General features: G+C 43.1%; 1 protein-coding gene across 2 annotated transcripts in view; it reads left to right on the top strand.

The window, feature by feature from the left end:
- Nucleotides 1–14,024, top strand: part of LOC149326761 (rho GTPase-activating protein 1-like) — a 121,597-nt gene that overhangs the window by 90,163 nt on the left and 17,410 nt on the right. For both annotated transcript variants that reach the window (XM_089562444.1, XM_089562445.1), the window contains 4 exons: nt 1,698–1,796; nt 4,201–4,332; nt 10,894–10,970; nt 13,237–13,314. In XM_089562444.1, coding sequence (XP_089418570.1) covers nt 1,698–1,796; nt 4,201–4,332; nt 10,894–10,970; nt 13,237–13,314 — 386 coding nt within the window. The remainder of the gene's footprint in view (nt 1–1,697; nt 1,797–4,200; nt 4,333–10,893; nt 10,971–13,236; nt 13,315–14,024) is intronic.

The following is a 14,024-nucleotide window of genomic DNA, read 5'->3' as shown; positions in this document are numbered from 1 at the left end:
CAAAAATTGCAGCATAACAGCCCTTTGTTCACTTGCTACCATTCCAGCTTCTGGAACAGTTTAGCCTAGGAGTTTGAATAAATTGAAATGTCAAAGCAGTGGTTATATTGCGGTTTTTGTATGCCTCGTGTGATCTCATAATCACTTGGGACATCGCAACTATTGTCTGGCAACTGAAACTACGGAGGAAAAAAAATTGAGTTACAAATTATTTATTGAGTGCTGACGAAATCGACTCTGTGATCCATGTTTACTACTGTCGTAGGCATCATTCAATAGCAAAAACATGCTTTGAAAAATTTGCTGTCTCCGCTGTTTCAGCTTTTCTCAGACTGTCTTGTTTCGGATGCTTTTCCTACATGGCCTCTGCATCTGTGTCCTATCAAATCGTCGGTAGTAGCCACAGCAGTAAGAGTGCGTGGTTGTTATAGTTTGAATCTATCCATTGTGAAAGCCCGGTGATACATGGACAGGTTAGAAAGAATTAGCATTTCCAATTTTCAGTTTAGTCTTTTCTGTGAACCCTAAAAAGGGGGACTCATGCTTTCAACACAAATGTCTTTATTTCTCGATTTATTTACGTGAAATTTTTTTAGCACATTAGAAATAATTTTATGACTCCTCTCTCAAAATTTCACTGCTATATCGCCAGAAAATTGTTTTTAATATTTATTTTTTCTCAGAGTCTTGTGATAAGGTTGCAGAGTTAAGAAAATGTGGCAGAAGGCTGTTTCAATATTCATTGTATTGCTACTACAGGTCAAGACATTCTTAGACTTTCTTTTCGCAAAGCGCAGCTTTTGATTTCGAATTTTTTTGCAGTGCAGTGTCCGTTGACATATCTGAACTGAAGAAAATTTTATGCAAGAAATATAATAAGGAGAAATTTAAAAAACAGAGAACTTCTTGATCTGCACTATGGTCCGAGGAGTGCAACAAAGCAAACGGGGTCAAAATAGATAAAATAGTTAGGAAGAAATCTCCTCCGCAATTAGAGCATCCAGGTATGCGAAGCTATTACTTTGTCATCTCTTGCCAGGAATGGTGAGACGTTTTCAATTGTTGGCTGTGAACTACAGTACATAGTTGTTAAAAGAGACACTTTCTTACAGTTGACCTGAAATTGGGAGCTAGCATTACATCATCATCATCATCATCATCATCAGCCTGACTATGCCCACTGCAGGGCAAAGGCCTCTGCCATGTCTCTGCAATTAACCCTGTCCTTCGCCAGTTGTCGCCACTGTATCCCCGCAAACTTCTTAATCTCATCCGCCCAGCTAACTTTCTGCCGTCCCCTGCTACGTTTGCTTTCTCTTGGAATCCACTCCGTTACCCTTAGGGACCAGCGGTTATCTTGCCTTCGCATCACATGCCCTGCCCAAGCCCACTTCTTCCTCTTGATTTCAACTAGGATGTCGTTAACCCGCGTTTGTTCCCTCACCCACTCCGCCCTCTTCCGATCTCTTAACGTTACACCTTTCATTTTCCCTTCCATATAGCTCGCTGTGTTGTCCTTAACTTAAGCTGAACCCTCTTTGTTAGCCTCCACGTTTACATGAGCATTACATGTATTAAATTAGCATTACATGTATTCTGGCAATGAATTCCAAATTAATGAGCGTGCAAAGCAAGGCAGGGAAAAGCCACGAGAAAAAAAAGAAAGAGAGTGCCATTTCTCCTTTTCTCTGGTGCAGTGCCAAATTTGGGAGGAAAATCTCGTACGTGAACCACCTGCACGAGCTGAAGCAGCACGTCCACTACGACCAGCTGCGGATACCCGAGCCTGTGCTCGAGTGAGTGTTGTCACTTGTGTTCTTGCCCACGAGGCGTTTTTTTGCATGGCATGAAAAAGAGCGTGCTTTTTAGTCTGTGGCATATATGAGCCTCACCAAGTTCAGTGCTGTAGAGCGCTTTGGTTGCTTTGCGGGGGCCAGCAGATGGTCACGCCATGTAGGGGCGGTAAATGAAGACCGTTGCTACTTGTCATCATACACTTTAGAAACACTCAAATGTGTCGCTTGTTTCAGCTCTGAATTTGCTTCTTGGAGTATTATATAGCTGTGCATTTTTGTTACCACACTTGTTTCATTTGTTTCATTACAATGCGCTGCATTTAAAGGGACACTGATGTGGAATTCGCATTTCCCCTACCACATTGATAACGATACATTGGCTTGAACTACGCGGTATAAGTATCGAGGCGTCCATCTTTCACCAAACCTTTCTTGGGCTGAACATATAAACGCCATTTTCGCTAATGCTTCCCGGTCACTAGGTTTCCTTCGCCGTAACCTGCAAAGCACTACCCCTCACGTGCGTAAACAAGCCTACTTAACTTTTCTCAGACCGCAGCTAGAGTACGCTTCATCCGTCTGGTCACCCCATCAGAAATATCTAATAGAGAAGTTGGACGCTATCCAAAATAGGGCTTGTCGTTCTATTTCGCAAAATTGCTGTTATCACTCCAGTGTAGCCCAACTAAAGATCGAACTTTTGCTCCATTCGTTGAATATTCATCGCGACATTGCCCTTTTATCTATCTTTCATAGATTCGTCCATGCCACTGATTCACCGCCAGCACATGTACAACATCCATCCTACTTATCACATAGATTACATAATAAGTACAGCTATGCCCGCATTTATGGCAGCACTGATGCTTTCAACTTCTCGTTACTCCCGCTCGCCATCCGCGTCTGAAACGATCTTCCGGATTGCATCGCCCTCCAGCGTAATCATGACACCTTTCGCCAACATCTACTCAAACACTTCGTTGATAACGCTTAGCACGTCATTTATGTAATCATGATTCATACAGCTTTGTTTTCAGTCGCTTGAAACTTTTGCCTCATTGGTTCTGTTCATACGCAGCTATCCTCGTGTATGCCTGAAATGTTTTCTTTTGCTTTTGTGTAACTCTTTGTTCATTTCACTAATTTTAGTTCCATAGCGCATAGTTGCCTTTCACCTTTGCCAATTTTTGTGAACTCCGATATATTATTATCTTAACTTACTTGATTTTGTTTGTATTTATGCACTTTTACTAGGCTTTTTATTTCTAACCTATTTTACATAAACTTCTGTATTTCACCACCCTTACAGGATGCCTCTCCGGAGGCCTGTAAGGTATTTGTAAGTAAATAAATGAATAAATGCTAAGTTTGGCTGTGGTAGGTTAGTGCCATTTGTTATTTTTGCCGAAAACAAAGTTTTTAAACATATTGAGATTTTATGCAAAGGGTAGGGTTAACATGCACGTGATACTGCAAAAAAAAAAGTGATAATTGCACATATGAGAGGTTAAACTACCACGTATATGTTTTTATTGTACGCGTTACTGTTCTACACCAGAAACAGCAAACACAGGTCACTCCAGAAACATTGAATGCAAAATTTTACGTGTTATTCGAGCGTTATTAAAACTAGATTGACTGATCTTATTTAGTAACACTGCCACTGTATAGCTGGATGACTGCAGAAGGTAATCCATCAAAACATATCAAACAGCAGAACTTTGCTAAAATAAATATTTAACTAAGTCTCGCTTAAACACCATGGTTGAAGAAGTTTCCATTGCAATGTTAATTTCTCTTCATCATCCATCATCCGTTGTTTCACGACGATTTCTTTCACTCACCCTCAGCAGTGTTTCCACGCCGTGACCATCCTTTCAAGATCAAACGCGCCACATGTCACACTTGAAGTTCTGCCAAATCATTCATGCCCAAAACCATTATTGATTGAAACCGGCTGCCTTCCACAATCACAAGTGAAACGAATGGGACATCATTTCATGAACTTTTAAAAAATCAAAGCGATGTGTAGTTTTCTTCTAGTTCTGTTCTGCTCACCGTAATTTGTTTGAGTTTTGTTTTCTCGTTCTGTTTATTACGTTGTTTTATCTCTGTTTTTTCTTTGTTTTTTTTTCATTTTGTTCATTTTGTGTCTTGTTGTTCCGCCACATTTGGATACTTGCTGACTACCAGTCATTGCTCTTTTCTTGCTTTTTTTGCCTCTGTTACTCATGTTAGATGTTTCTTCTATATATTTATGTTCGAATTTTTACCACCCCCTATGTAATACCCTCGTGAAGAGGGCCTTTAGGGGTATCTTGAAATTGAAATAAATAAATAAATGAATGATGCCTCTGTCCATTTGATGCCTGAAATAAATCGTCGATGGTCACGGGTGTTGCAGGCATGACCGCAAGCTGCTGGCCAATGCCAAGGTGGCGCGCATTCCCCACTCGCACAGCAGCGGCTTCTTCAATAAGGGAGCAGCCGTGCCCGTCTACTCGCCCACCCAGCAGTTCCGGGCCACCCTGGAGCAGTGAGTCATCATCATCATCATCATTTATTCGACCCCCTGGTGGGGTATTGCATTAAGGGGGGGGGTCTTAGAAATAAATTTTTATCAATGAAGTCACAATAGTGGAATCTTTAGGGAACATGCATTTCTGCACGCCGATTCAAAATATGTAATTTAATTTCATGCACAACAAGTCCTTGCGCACTTACGCAGTATGTTAGGTAACTTTTGCCCAGAGTGTCAAAGGAATTCTACTGCAGGGAACGTGTTAGACTGCATGCCATTGGTTTCTCTTGGCATCAGGCTATGCAATAAGGGTAAAATTATCATCCTGCCTGCTATAGAAGATGAGTTATAGAATTCTGAAATCATCAGTTTCTTCCCGTCTGTGAAGTGGCAAATTCAAAACCCTGCAACTCAAACTTCTATGATAGGCAGGATAATAATTTCGTCCTTATTGAACAGGCTGATGTCAAGACAAGCCAATGGCATGCGTCCTAGCAAGTTTCCTGCAGCAAAATTTATTGAAGGCTCTCGGCAAAAAGTTACATAACATATTGTATAACTGCACAAGGACTTGTTTTTTATAAAATTAAATTGCATATTTAGAATCAACGCACCAAAATGCATGTTTCTTGAAAATTCCATTATTGTGACTTCATTAACAAAAATTTTTTTCTAAGACCAGCTGCCCTCCTTAAGGAAGGGGGGGAGGGGGGGCAGTACATTCAACATGACTCACATTGGTGGGGAGAAAAAGGAAAAAAGAATCAATAAAAAATACACACAGACAGCAGAAGCATAAATATAGAAAGAATGTCACGAAAGGGGAAAATGAAACAATTTATACAGCAAGATAAGACATCAGACGTTTGTTAAATCTAACTGGATCGCATTCAAATCCACATACGCACATACTGACTGTTTCAATGCCAAATGTATATCGTGAAATTCTTCTCTTGGTTAAACCGCTCGCTTATTTGCACTGAAATGTTGTGCAGAGAGGGCAGTTGGTTTCAATACCATGTTTGGCTGATTTACTTGATTGATACGATTAGAATTAATAGGGAATCCATTGGGACACCACAGTGGCTCAGTGGTTAATGGCACTCGGCTGCTGACCCAAAAGACGCGGGTGCGATATCGGCCGCTGCGGTCGCATTTCGATAGAGGGGAAATTCTCGAAGGCCCGTGTACTGCATGATTGTCAGTGCATGTTGAAGAGACACTGAGGAGACATTGAAGTTGGCTTGTTTCGATAGAATACCAGCTCCTAAACACAAAAGACACTCTTTCTGAAAATAACATTCTTGTAAGGTAGAAAAGAGCAAGAACTAAAGTACAGGTATTGTTGCCACAGGCTAATCTCACAAGTACATGCATGATGATAAAATATAGGAGAAAAGGGGCCACGGATCTATGAGGTTGGCAGTTGTGCATGAAGGCTGTGTGTTTGATCAATATTGAAGTATATAGCCTTGTTTTAAAACCGCTTGTTGACTTTTTTCACTCGAAGAAGACAGAAAAAAACGCAACCTGAATGTTGGAAGTCAAAGAAAACTTGTAAGTGTAGGTGCAACAGGCGGCCAGCTGAGTTTCGGTATGTTTTGGGCTGCCTTGCAGCGATGCGCTCTGCGTGCCCATGTGGTTTCATTTTAGATGCGCTCGATTTACAAGGGCGGAGCAGCAGAGAACCTCCGAGTGACTCTCCCTTGGATGAAGTTCATGCAAAGGCATGCACCTGCAACGAGGAAAACAGCTGTGGCCTGCAAATGTTCCCCACACCTTCCTGTTAGCAGAAGCACGGCTCGGGGCGTTCGCTTTGCCAACGTACCACAGTGCTGCCAACCTCCAGAGCCACTTCTCCCTAAATTTGCGGAAAAAAATCCCTAGATTTCCCTAGATACAAAAAATAGTGTTCAATTGTAAAAAAAATGTATATTTATGCGTAATTCAGTCGCAAGTTTTACCATGCAGCTACCCTATTACCAGACGGTGATAAGCAAATTAGCTGTAAATTTGAAATGAAGGATCTGAAATGAAGAAGTTCTAAATGAAGCTACGAAATAAGCTGTAGCGCTCTTTGGAAATTGCAAATTAAATTCCCTATATCGTGTATGTTTTTTTTACAGTACACAAGATATTAGTAAACATGCATTGGCATGTGGAATTAACTGAATTTTTTTCCCTCATGTTGAGTCGATTTAGACTTCAGCCGAAGGATACCATGTACAAAATGCCTGGAGGTCGCTTGAGGACTGTACAGAAACTGCGACATAAAAGCTGCTTGTTCATTTGCTGCGATTTCTCTAGAGGCTGGCTGAAGTTACAGTTTGATTGATTTGGTTTATTGGGGTTTATCGTCCCAAAGCGACTGAGGCTGTGAGGGACGCCGTAGTGAAGGGCTCCGGAAATATCGACCACCTGGGGTTCTTTAACGTGCACTGACATCGCACAGTACACGGGCCTCTAGAATTTCTCCTCCAAAGAAATTCAACCGCCGAGGCCGGAATCGAAGCCTTGTCTTTCGGGTCAGCAGCCGAGCGCCATAACCACCGAGCCACCGCAGCGGGTGAACTGGGAATTGTTCCCCTAGTTAGACTAGCTAAGATTTCCAACCTGGCACTCCTTTATCAAAGAAATGGCATCCTTGTTCTTTCCCAATTATCACAATAAACATGCAGATATGCTTGTTAAATAGGAATTTCACGTCATGCAGCAAGCTCGAAATACAACGTGAGGAAGGGGCGCGCGTGTTGAGGGAAGGCGGTGGCGCGCCAGATCACATCAGCGGGTGCCACTGGCCACGTCAGGGACCATACACGTCCGACTACGTCCGTGCAAAGGCTGGTTCACATGCATGCAAGCGACTGAAAATTGAGCACCGCAGTGCGGCGAAAAATTTTTAACTTGTTGGAACACCGCTGCTCTGACTGATGGAGCCGCCGCGATGGCTCTAAAAAGGTGTTGCGCGGCAGCAACAAAGTGTTTTCACCTGCATGTGAAACAGGCTTTTACTCGAGCGCGCGGCAGTGTTGTGCGGGCCTCTGTCAGTTGTAGAGCAAAAACAACGAAAAGCTTGCACTGTCATCCCAATTTGAGAGAGAGAAAAAAAAACTCTCTGAGCAAATGAAATTTCCCTAGATTATAGAAAAAAATCCCTTTTCCCCTAAATAACGTACAAATTCTCTAGATCTAGGGAAAAATCCCTAGGGTTGGCAGCACTGACGTACCATGACCCTGAGCTGCATAACCAGCCCTACGAGGACTATTATTACGGAATTTAAATGTGCCCGCACGCAGTAGTCTGGACACATCAGTCTAACGGGGGCTCGGCGGTGACAGTGATGCTGCTGGCTCATCAGCGCTCAGACTTTCTTGCCAGACCCGCCACCTGAGCCCTCAAAAGCATCACCTGCTGTGTGGGGTTGAGGCCGCTAAGTGCAATCCGCAGCTCTTTGCGAGAACTTCTTTGTCGGAATCGGGAACGGGATCCATCATAGCATTGGTGGAAATGTAAACAAAGCGACGACGGCTGATAAACACCTTCAAGGTCCGGCCAGCAGTTGCTTTCTTTTAGGGTGCTGCTAGGCGGGAGCGGAGCGCTTACTTGAAGGAATTGGTGAGCGCTAAAAACCACGGAAAAAGGACGAACACACAGGACGAAGCGCTTTCTAACAACTGTTTTAATCTCAAAAGGAACATGACTACATACACACATTTGACGTCATATCATGCACAGAAGAGGGAGGAACGCATGCTCTGACAAGAATGCAAATGAAGGGAAAAAAAAAAAAGGAAAACAGGTAAACTACGCGCGCTTACAACAGCCGAAGATTGCTATTCTTGAGATAGGTTAATTCAGTTCCCCCTAACATCACCGAGGGGGAGCTGACGCATTGCTTATCAGGAGCAACGTGCATTGCGAAAGCTTCGATAATTTCTCTTTCCCGTCTGTTTCGAGCCCTACCTACAACCTTGGTGTTTTTTAGCAGTGGTATGCATTTACAGTGTGCACAGTGAGGTGCCAGATTCCCGGATTTTGCAATTTGTTCACATAATCTTTAGTGTTCCCGGAGCCTCTTGTTAAGGCATCTGCCCGTTTGCCCAACGTAAGTTCATTGGCAGCTGAGTGGAATGCTGTAAATGACGTTTTCGTCACACTTTACATAGGTGTTTTCGTGTTCGATATTGCACCCAGGCTTCTTTTTGTGGTCTTCAGTCTCGTTGACCTTAAAGGGGTTGCGAAACACTGCCTGCGGGAATACCGGCTATACTTCAGGTGGGTTCTTTATGTCACACAGATGCTGACTTAAAAAGAATTACAGGAATCGATGCACAGGAACGGGAGTTATTCAGTGAAGAAATTTCAAAATACAAGCAAACAAAACGCTGCCCTCAACTCGATTTTGGCGGGGCTTCCCATTCCTATTTCGCTCTCCCAATGACGGCACCTGGCGCAACCAATCAAAACAGCCAGCCAGAGCACGTCGCGGAAGTTTGTACTCCATGGTTGCCTGCTCTCTGTGAGACTGGCAGCGTTGTTTCCATGCCAGAGAGCCCCTGGTGGTGTATTTTTATTTTACTTGCTTTGCAGGGCTTTTACCTAAGACAAACAAATTGTTTTTGTTGATGTAATATAAAACGCAGACAGGTGACAAAATGTGTCTCTATTTATTCACACAATTTACAGTATATTTACTGTTTGTCCGGTCATCAAGCTCGCGCCAGGTGATGTCATATCCGCTGCTAAAAACCCGCCACTGTGTGGCGACACCATCAGAGCCATGAAGTTGTTTTTGGGAGGACATTAAAATATTATAAAAACGTAATGTACGCGGTATTACCGACACTAATAGCACCCTTATAACTCACTGTATGCAATCAACAGGCAAAACAGTTAACTAAGATTGTGTTTCTGGGCCCCTTTAAGCGCTTACAGCCAGCAATCACATTTCTGCCACATTACGTCAATCTTCTCCTATTTTGTCATCAGAGAGTACTGAATTTGAATCGGAGCAGCGGGAAAAAGTTTTTCAGCTTCCGAATCCAAATCTCTTAGCAATAAATGCACTTTTCGCTGCCGGACAAGCGCCAACGAAGCCATGAAATGCCAAGCTATTGGATTCTGGTAACAAGAAAAATTTGATAGCGTTGTCCTCAGTGTCTCTTTAAAGAACCCCAGGTGGTCGATATTGTACGGAGCACTCTACTACACTGTTCCTCATAGCCTGAGTCGCTATGGGACGTTGAACCCCATGAAACCAATTGGGAATCCACGTCGTCTGCAGCATCGGTGACACAAAATGAGCAGCTTTCGCCCAGGTGAAGAATGTCATCATGTGTAGCATTCACTGAAATGCAGTGCATGTTGAACCACTCTTCCATTGCACTTAGTCTAGCCTGCAGGTGTTTCACAGGGTTTAGAAGAGAAAAAATTCGTACAAAAAAATTTGACAAGATGATTATGATAATAGGTAATGCGAAATTTGAGCACAGCTCTTCACATGTCGTTTTCCAGGTGGCGTTCTGCTCTGCTACTTGAACAGCTGGTTACAACGATGCAGAAGGCAGGAACCCAGGAATGGGCGCATAAGAGCTGTGCTCCAAAAAACCTTTCTTCAGACATAATGCTGAAATTACTGACACGAAGAAAAAGTTTCATCAGAATCCATCGAAAAATAAGAAAGTCAGTGTTGAAAGCCATGTCCCCCCCTCAAGGGGGGAAGAGGGTCTTGAAAAAAAAATTTTAGTAACGAAGTCACAGTTAAGAAATCTTCAGGGAATATGTATTTTTGCGTGCCTATTCTAAATATCTCATTTAATTTAATGTAAAACAATTCCTTGAGCACTTATGTAATTTTTGTGCATGTATTTCGTGAAGAGCTTTGAAAAAATTTCTTGTGGGAAACTTGCTGAAATGTATGCCATTGGGTTCTCTTGACACTAAGGAATGCAATAAGAGTAAAACTGTCTTCCTGCCTATCATTGAACTCAAGTTACAGGGTACTGAAGCTGCCACTTCACACACAGGAATACACATTTTCCTTCTCATGTCTGAAGCGACAACTTCAAAACTCTATAGCTTAAGTTCTATGATAGGCAGGAAGACAATTTCACCCTTTTTGCATTCCTTAGTATCAAGAGAACCCAATGGCATACATTTCAGCGAGTTTCCTGCAAGAAATTTTCTTCAAAACTCTTCTTCATAAAATACTTGCATAAAAATTGCATAAGTGCTCAAGAAATTGTCTTACATGAAATTAAGTGACATATCTAGAGTCAGTGCACAAAAATACATGTGCCCTGAAAATTCCTTAACCATAACTAGATTAATAAAATTTTCTTTTCAAGAGCAGGCTCCCAACTTAATTGGGGGTGTATGGGAGAGACATTTGTCCTGCAATGGAAATAATTACACTGAGGATAGTGAGCCTCGGAACAGACTGGCTGTGGCCCTGTCCAACTGCTGCTTGTTCGCATACTTGAGGGACCAGCCCACTCGAGGGGTGTGGCAGTGTGTTGCTGCTGCCATTGGCCGAGCTCATTGTGAAGCCTTCTCCCCGTTCTTGATTGGTGCAGCATCAAGAAGCACAACAGTGGGGATCCGATTCCAAACGTCGTTCGGGACTGTGTCACGTACCTGGACAACGACAACGGTACGCTCCCCCTTTGCTGTCTCCTCACAGACACCTCGTTACAAGTTGCCCCATGATGTTCCAAAAAATAAATAATAATAACCGCGCCTTATCCTCACGGACTGCTCGTTCACTCCCTTATCTTAGTGTTTTTATGCACTGCATGTTTTGACATGGTGTGTTCTACTCTTGCATTAATTGCTCTTTTGTTTTTGTTGCACATATCTACCGCAGTGGTGACCAAGGTTTAACTCACTGGACAGTGTGGTGAATCTGCTCTGTTGATATACAACAGTGGCATAAGAAAGAGTAATTTTTAATTCTGTAGCATTAGAGTTGTTGTTGCTCCAAAACCCGTCGATGTCAGAGACGAAACTCTCTGATTGGTTGAGAGAGGTCACATGACCTCGTGACGTCATTACAACCTGTCCACCAGGTTGTGAGCTACCTGATTTCGAGGCAGCAACCTAGATAGAGAATCAAAATCAAAAATCAGAAAAGAAAAATGGAATTATGCAAGTGTAGGCACTGTCACAGCATAGCGGATGCCTGCTAGTGCAGCTAACAACCCAAGTATGGGGGTCGATGGACTGACTGACAGGCGCAGAGAAACTAACGCAAGCAAACACACGCAGAAATTGCAACAGAAGCCGCGACAGATGTGGGATCTAACACCATCGCATTCCACTCTCAAGGTGACTTAAGCACCCCCATTGTTCCATTTCTGCCCCTTGTGTTTTCCTCCATCGTTGTTGTCCTGTCAGTGTGCCGACGGAAACTATAGCCCAGCAAAATGGAGCAGCTTTCTTATCTACCTTACTTAGTCTCTGGCCATACTCTGGGAACACAAGCATGGTGGAAAGGATGGCTGAACCTGAGTCTTCCGCATGAGCTGTGCTGTGTGCAGTGAACTGTTGTTCAGGGACTATTGCCAAATAGTCCGGCCTTGTGCACATTGGTCAGTGCAGGCCCTTGCAGCACCATCGGTAGGGATGTGAGCGCATGAAAAAAAAAATTGAGAAAGTGGGGGAATAAGTTTTCTGAATTTTTTTTATCGGCCAAAATAAATTTTTAGAAAGGTGCCAAAATTTGTAAAATTTGGTGTAATTGAGTTGTATGGGAGTCCACCAAGTATCTGCAACCCTCCACAAGATGGCAAGACCCTTGTAGCAACCAGCTACTGGCGAAAGTTGCATGTCAGCTACTTCGAATTCCCCCCTTGTCTGTGTCGTGAGATAAACTGCTCGAAGTTCGGTGATTTACATATGGAGCTGCTCAACAGGCTTGTGAGAGAGCATGTGCGAAACTTACGTACAGGCTTTGCCAAAAGTAACCAGGCTGCACGGTTTGCTTCTCAGTCGTATATTACAGTTATTATGCCAGCCCTCAAGCTCTAAATCTCTGTATGGTAGAGAGGACCCCTGCCCTTGCCTTCAAAAAACTTTTTGATCTTAAGGGAGGCCGTGAGGGCTCTGTTATACGAATGAGAAGCAATCCATGCAGCCTGGTTACTTTTGGCAAACACTGTACGTGCACTTGAACCTCACTGTGGGGAAAGACGCACAAGCCAGCGCTTTGTTATCCAGCAGTGATGAGTCAGAGTGATGACGTGCTTTGTGCCGATGGTATTTATTTATTTATTCAAATACCCTAAAGGCCCTCCAGGGAGGCTATTACATAGGGGGGACACACGAAGCACTTTGATGGCAATTTGTTCAAAATCAAAGGTGCAGAACAGAGAGAAACAAAAAATGCAGACTCCATTTTTTGAAGTGCAGCGAAAAAAAACAACAACAGCACAGCAATAGCAATATGTCGCCATCTTTTTCTGAAAAGGCTTTGCAGCATCCTTGTTTTGGTGCTGAAATACAATTGCTTACTTGTTCCTGAGTTACAAAGTAAATGTGTTTAATCAATTGCGTTCTCGTTTATTTCCACAATTTATTTTTTTGGAGGGAAAAAAAAGACAGGAAAAAATTATTATTGTTTTTTTTTTTCTGAGGTCTTGAAACTTCCTGAAATTTTACACCTCTAACCGCAAGAGGTGTGAATTGGATGTGGTTGAGTTCGTATTGACTCTCGTGCAGCCTGGCAGAAGCAGTGAAGAATTGTCTTGGTACATGGTTGTACACCTCATGTTATGCCCCATTGTGGCACTGTGAACAAGGAGGCACGCCACATTTGTGGCCGCATTTTGAGCGCCATTGAATTCTTCGTATGCAGGGCGTAGTAGGTGGGGAAGCCCATGTTTGGCTGGGTGTGTATACCTGACCCTCGTGTTTTGCAGCGCTCGAGACGGAGGGCATCTTCCGGCGGTCCGCCAACACGCAGGTCGTCAAGGCAGTGCAGGCACTCTTTGACGAGGGTCAGTTCATTTTCATTATCTTATGCACTATCGTATTCATTATGTTATGAGAGGCCTGAGGGCCCTCTTAGGAAAAGGGGAAGGGGGGGGTCAATGCATAAAATATAAGTTGAACAGTTTTGGTAACAGTTGAACTTAATCGGGCAGCAATTACAGAATGTTAAAAAGAAACAAGTGAGGGTAGGGAAGTTGCAGAGATATAACGAGAAAGAGAATGAAAATGTAAGTAAAACAGCAAAAAAAAAGGTTAACAGCTGACCTCACTTTTTTTGTGCACAGTATTGGGTGAGGAGGGAAAAAAAAAAGGCTGCCCCTCATTACAAGTGAAATTGTTTGCCCTGTATTGGCCAAGCAACGCAAACTTGAGTTAAAGGTTATCAATTTCCAGTATATCATAACTACCGGTCCCTGGACTGAAGAAATTACAAGTAATAGTTTTTTTTTGTTAGGAAAAATGTGATTATACTGCACAATTAAGATGAGCAAATTTTGCGAATTTCTGAGTGCCTAACAGTGGCAGAACAACGCTAAAATGAAGCGCTCTAGGGCGCTTCATGCTATACTGGAATGAGGGAGCATATATTGTATGTAATGTGAAGAAGAAGACAAAGCTGGCAGTGGCATGGGACGAAGCGCTCGTGCTAGGCCAGCGGCCATTAAATCATCGCCTTGCCATCGTTCATTGCATCTTATTCCTCGGCTGGCCACCG

The sequence above is a fragment of the Amblyomma mixtum genome, chromosome 10 (genome assembly GCF_055824585.1).
Source record: "Amblyomma mixtum isolate Tamu chromosome 10, ASM5582458v1, whole genome shotgun sequence".
In the NCBI taxonomy this organism is placed as follows: Eukaryota; Metazoa; Arthropoda; class Arachnida; order Ixodida; family Ixodidae; genus Amblyomma; species Amblyomma mixtum.
This window is presented reverse-complemented; position numbering and strand designations above follow the sequence as displayed.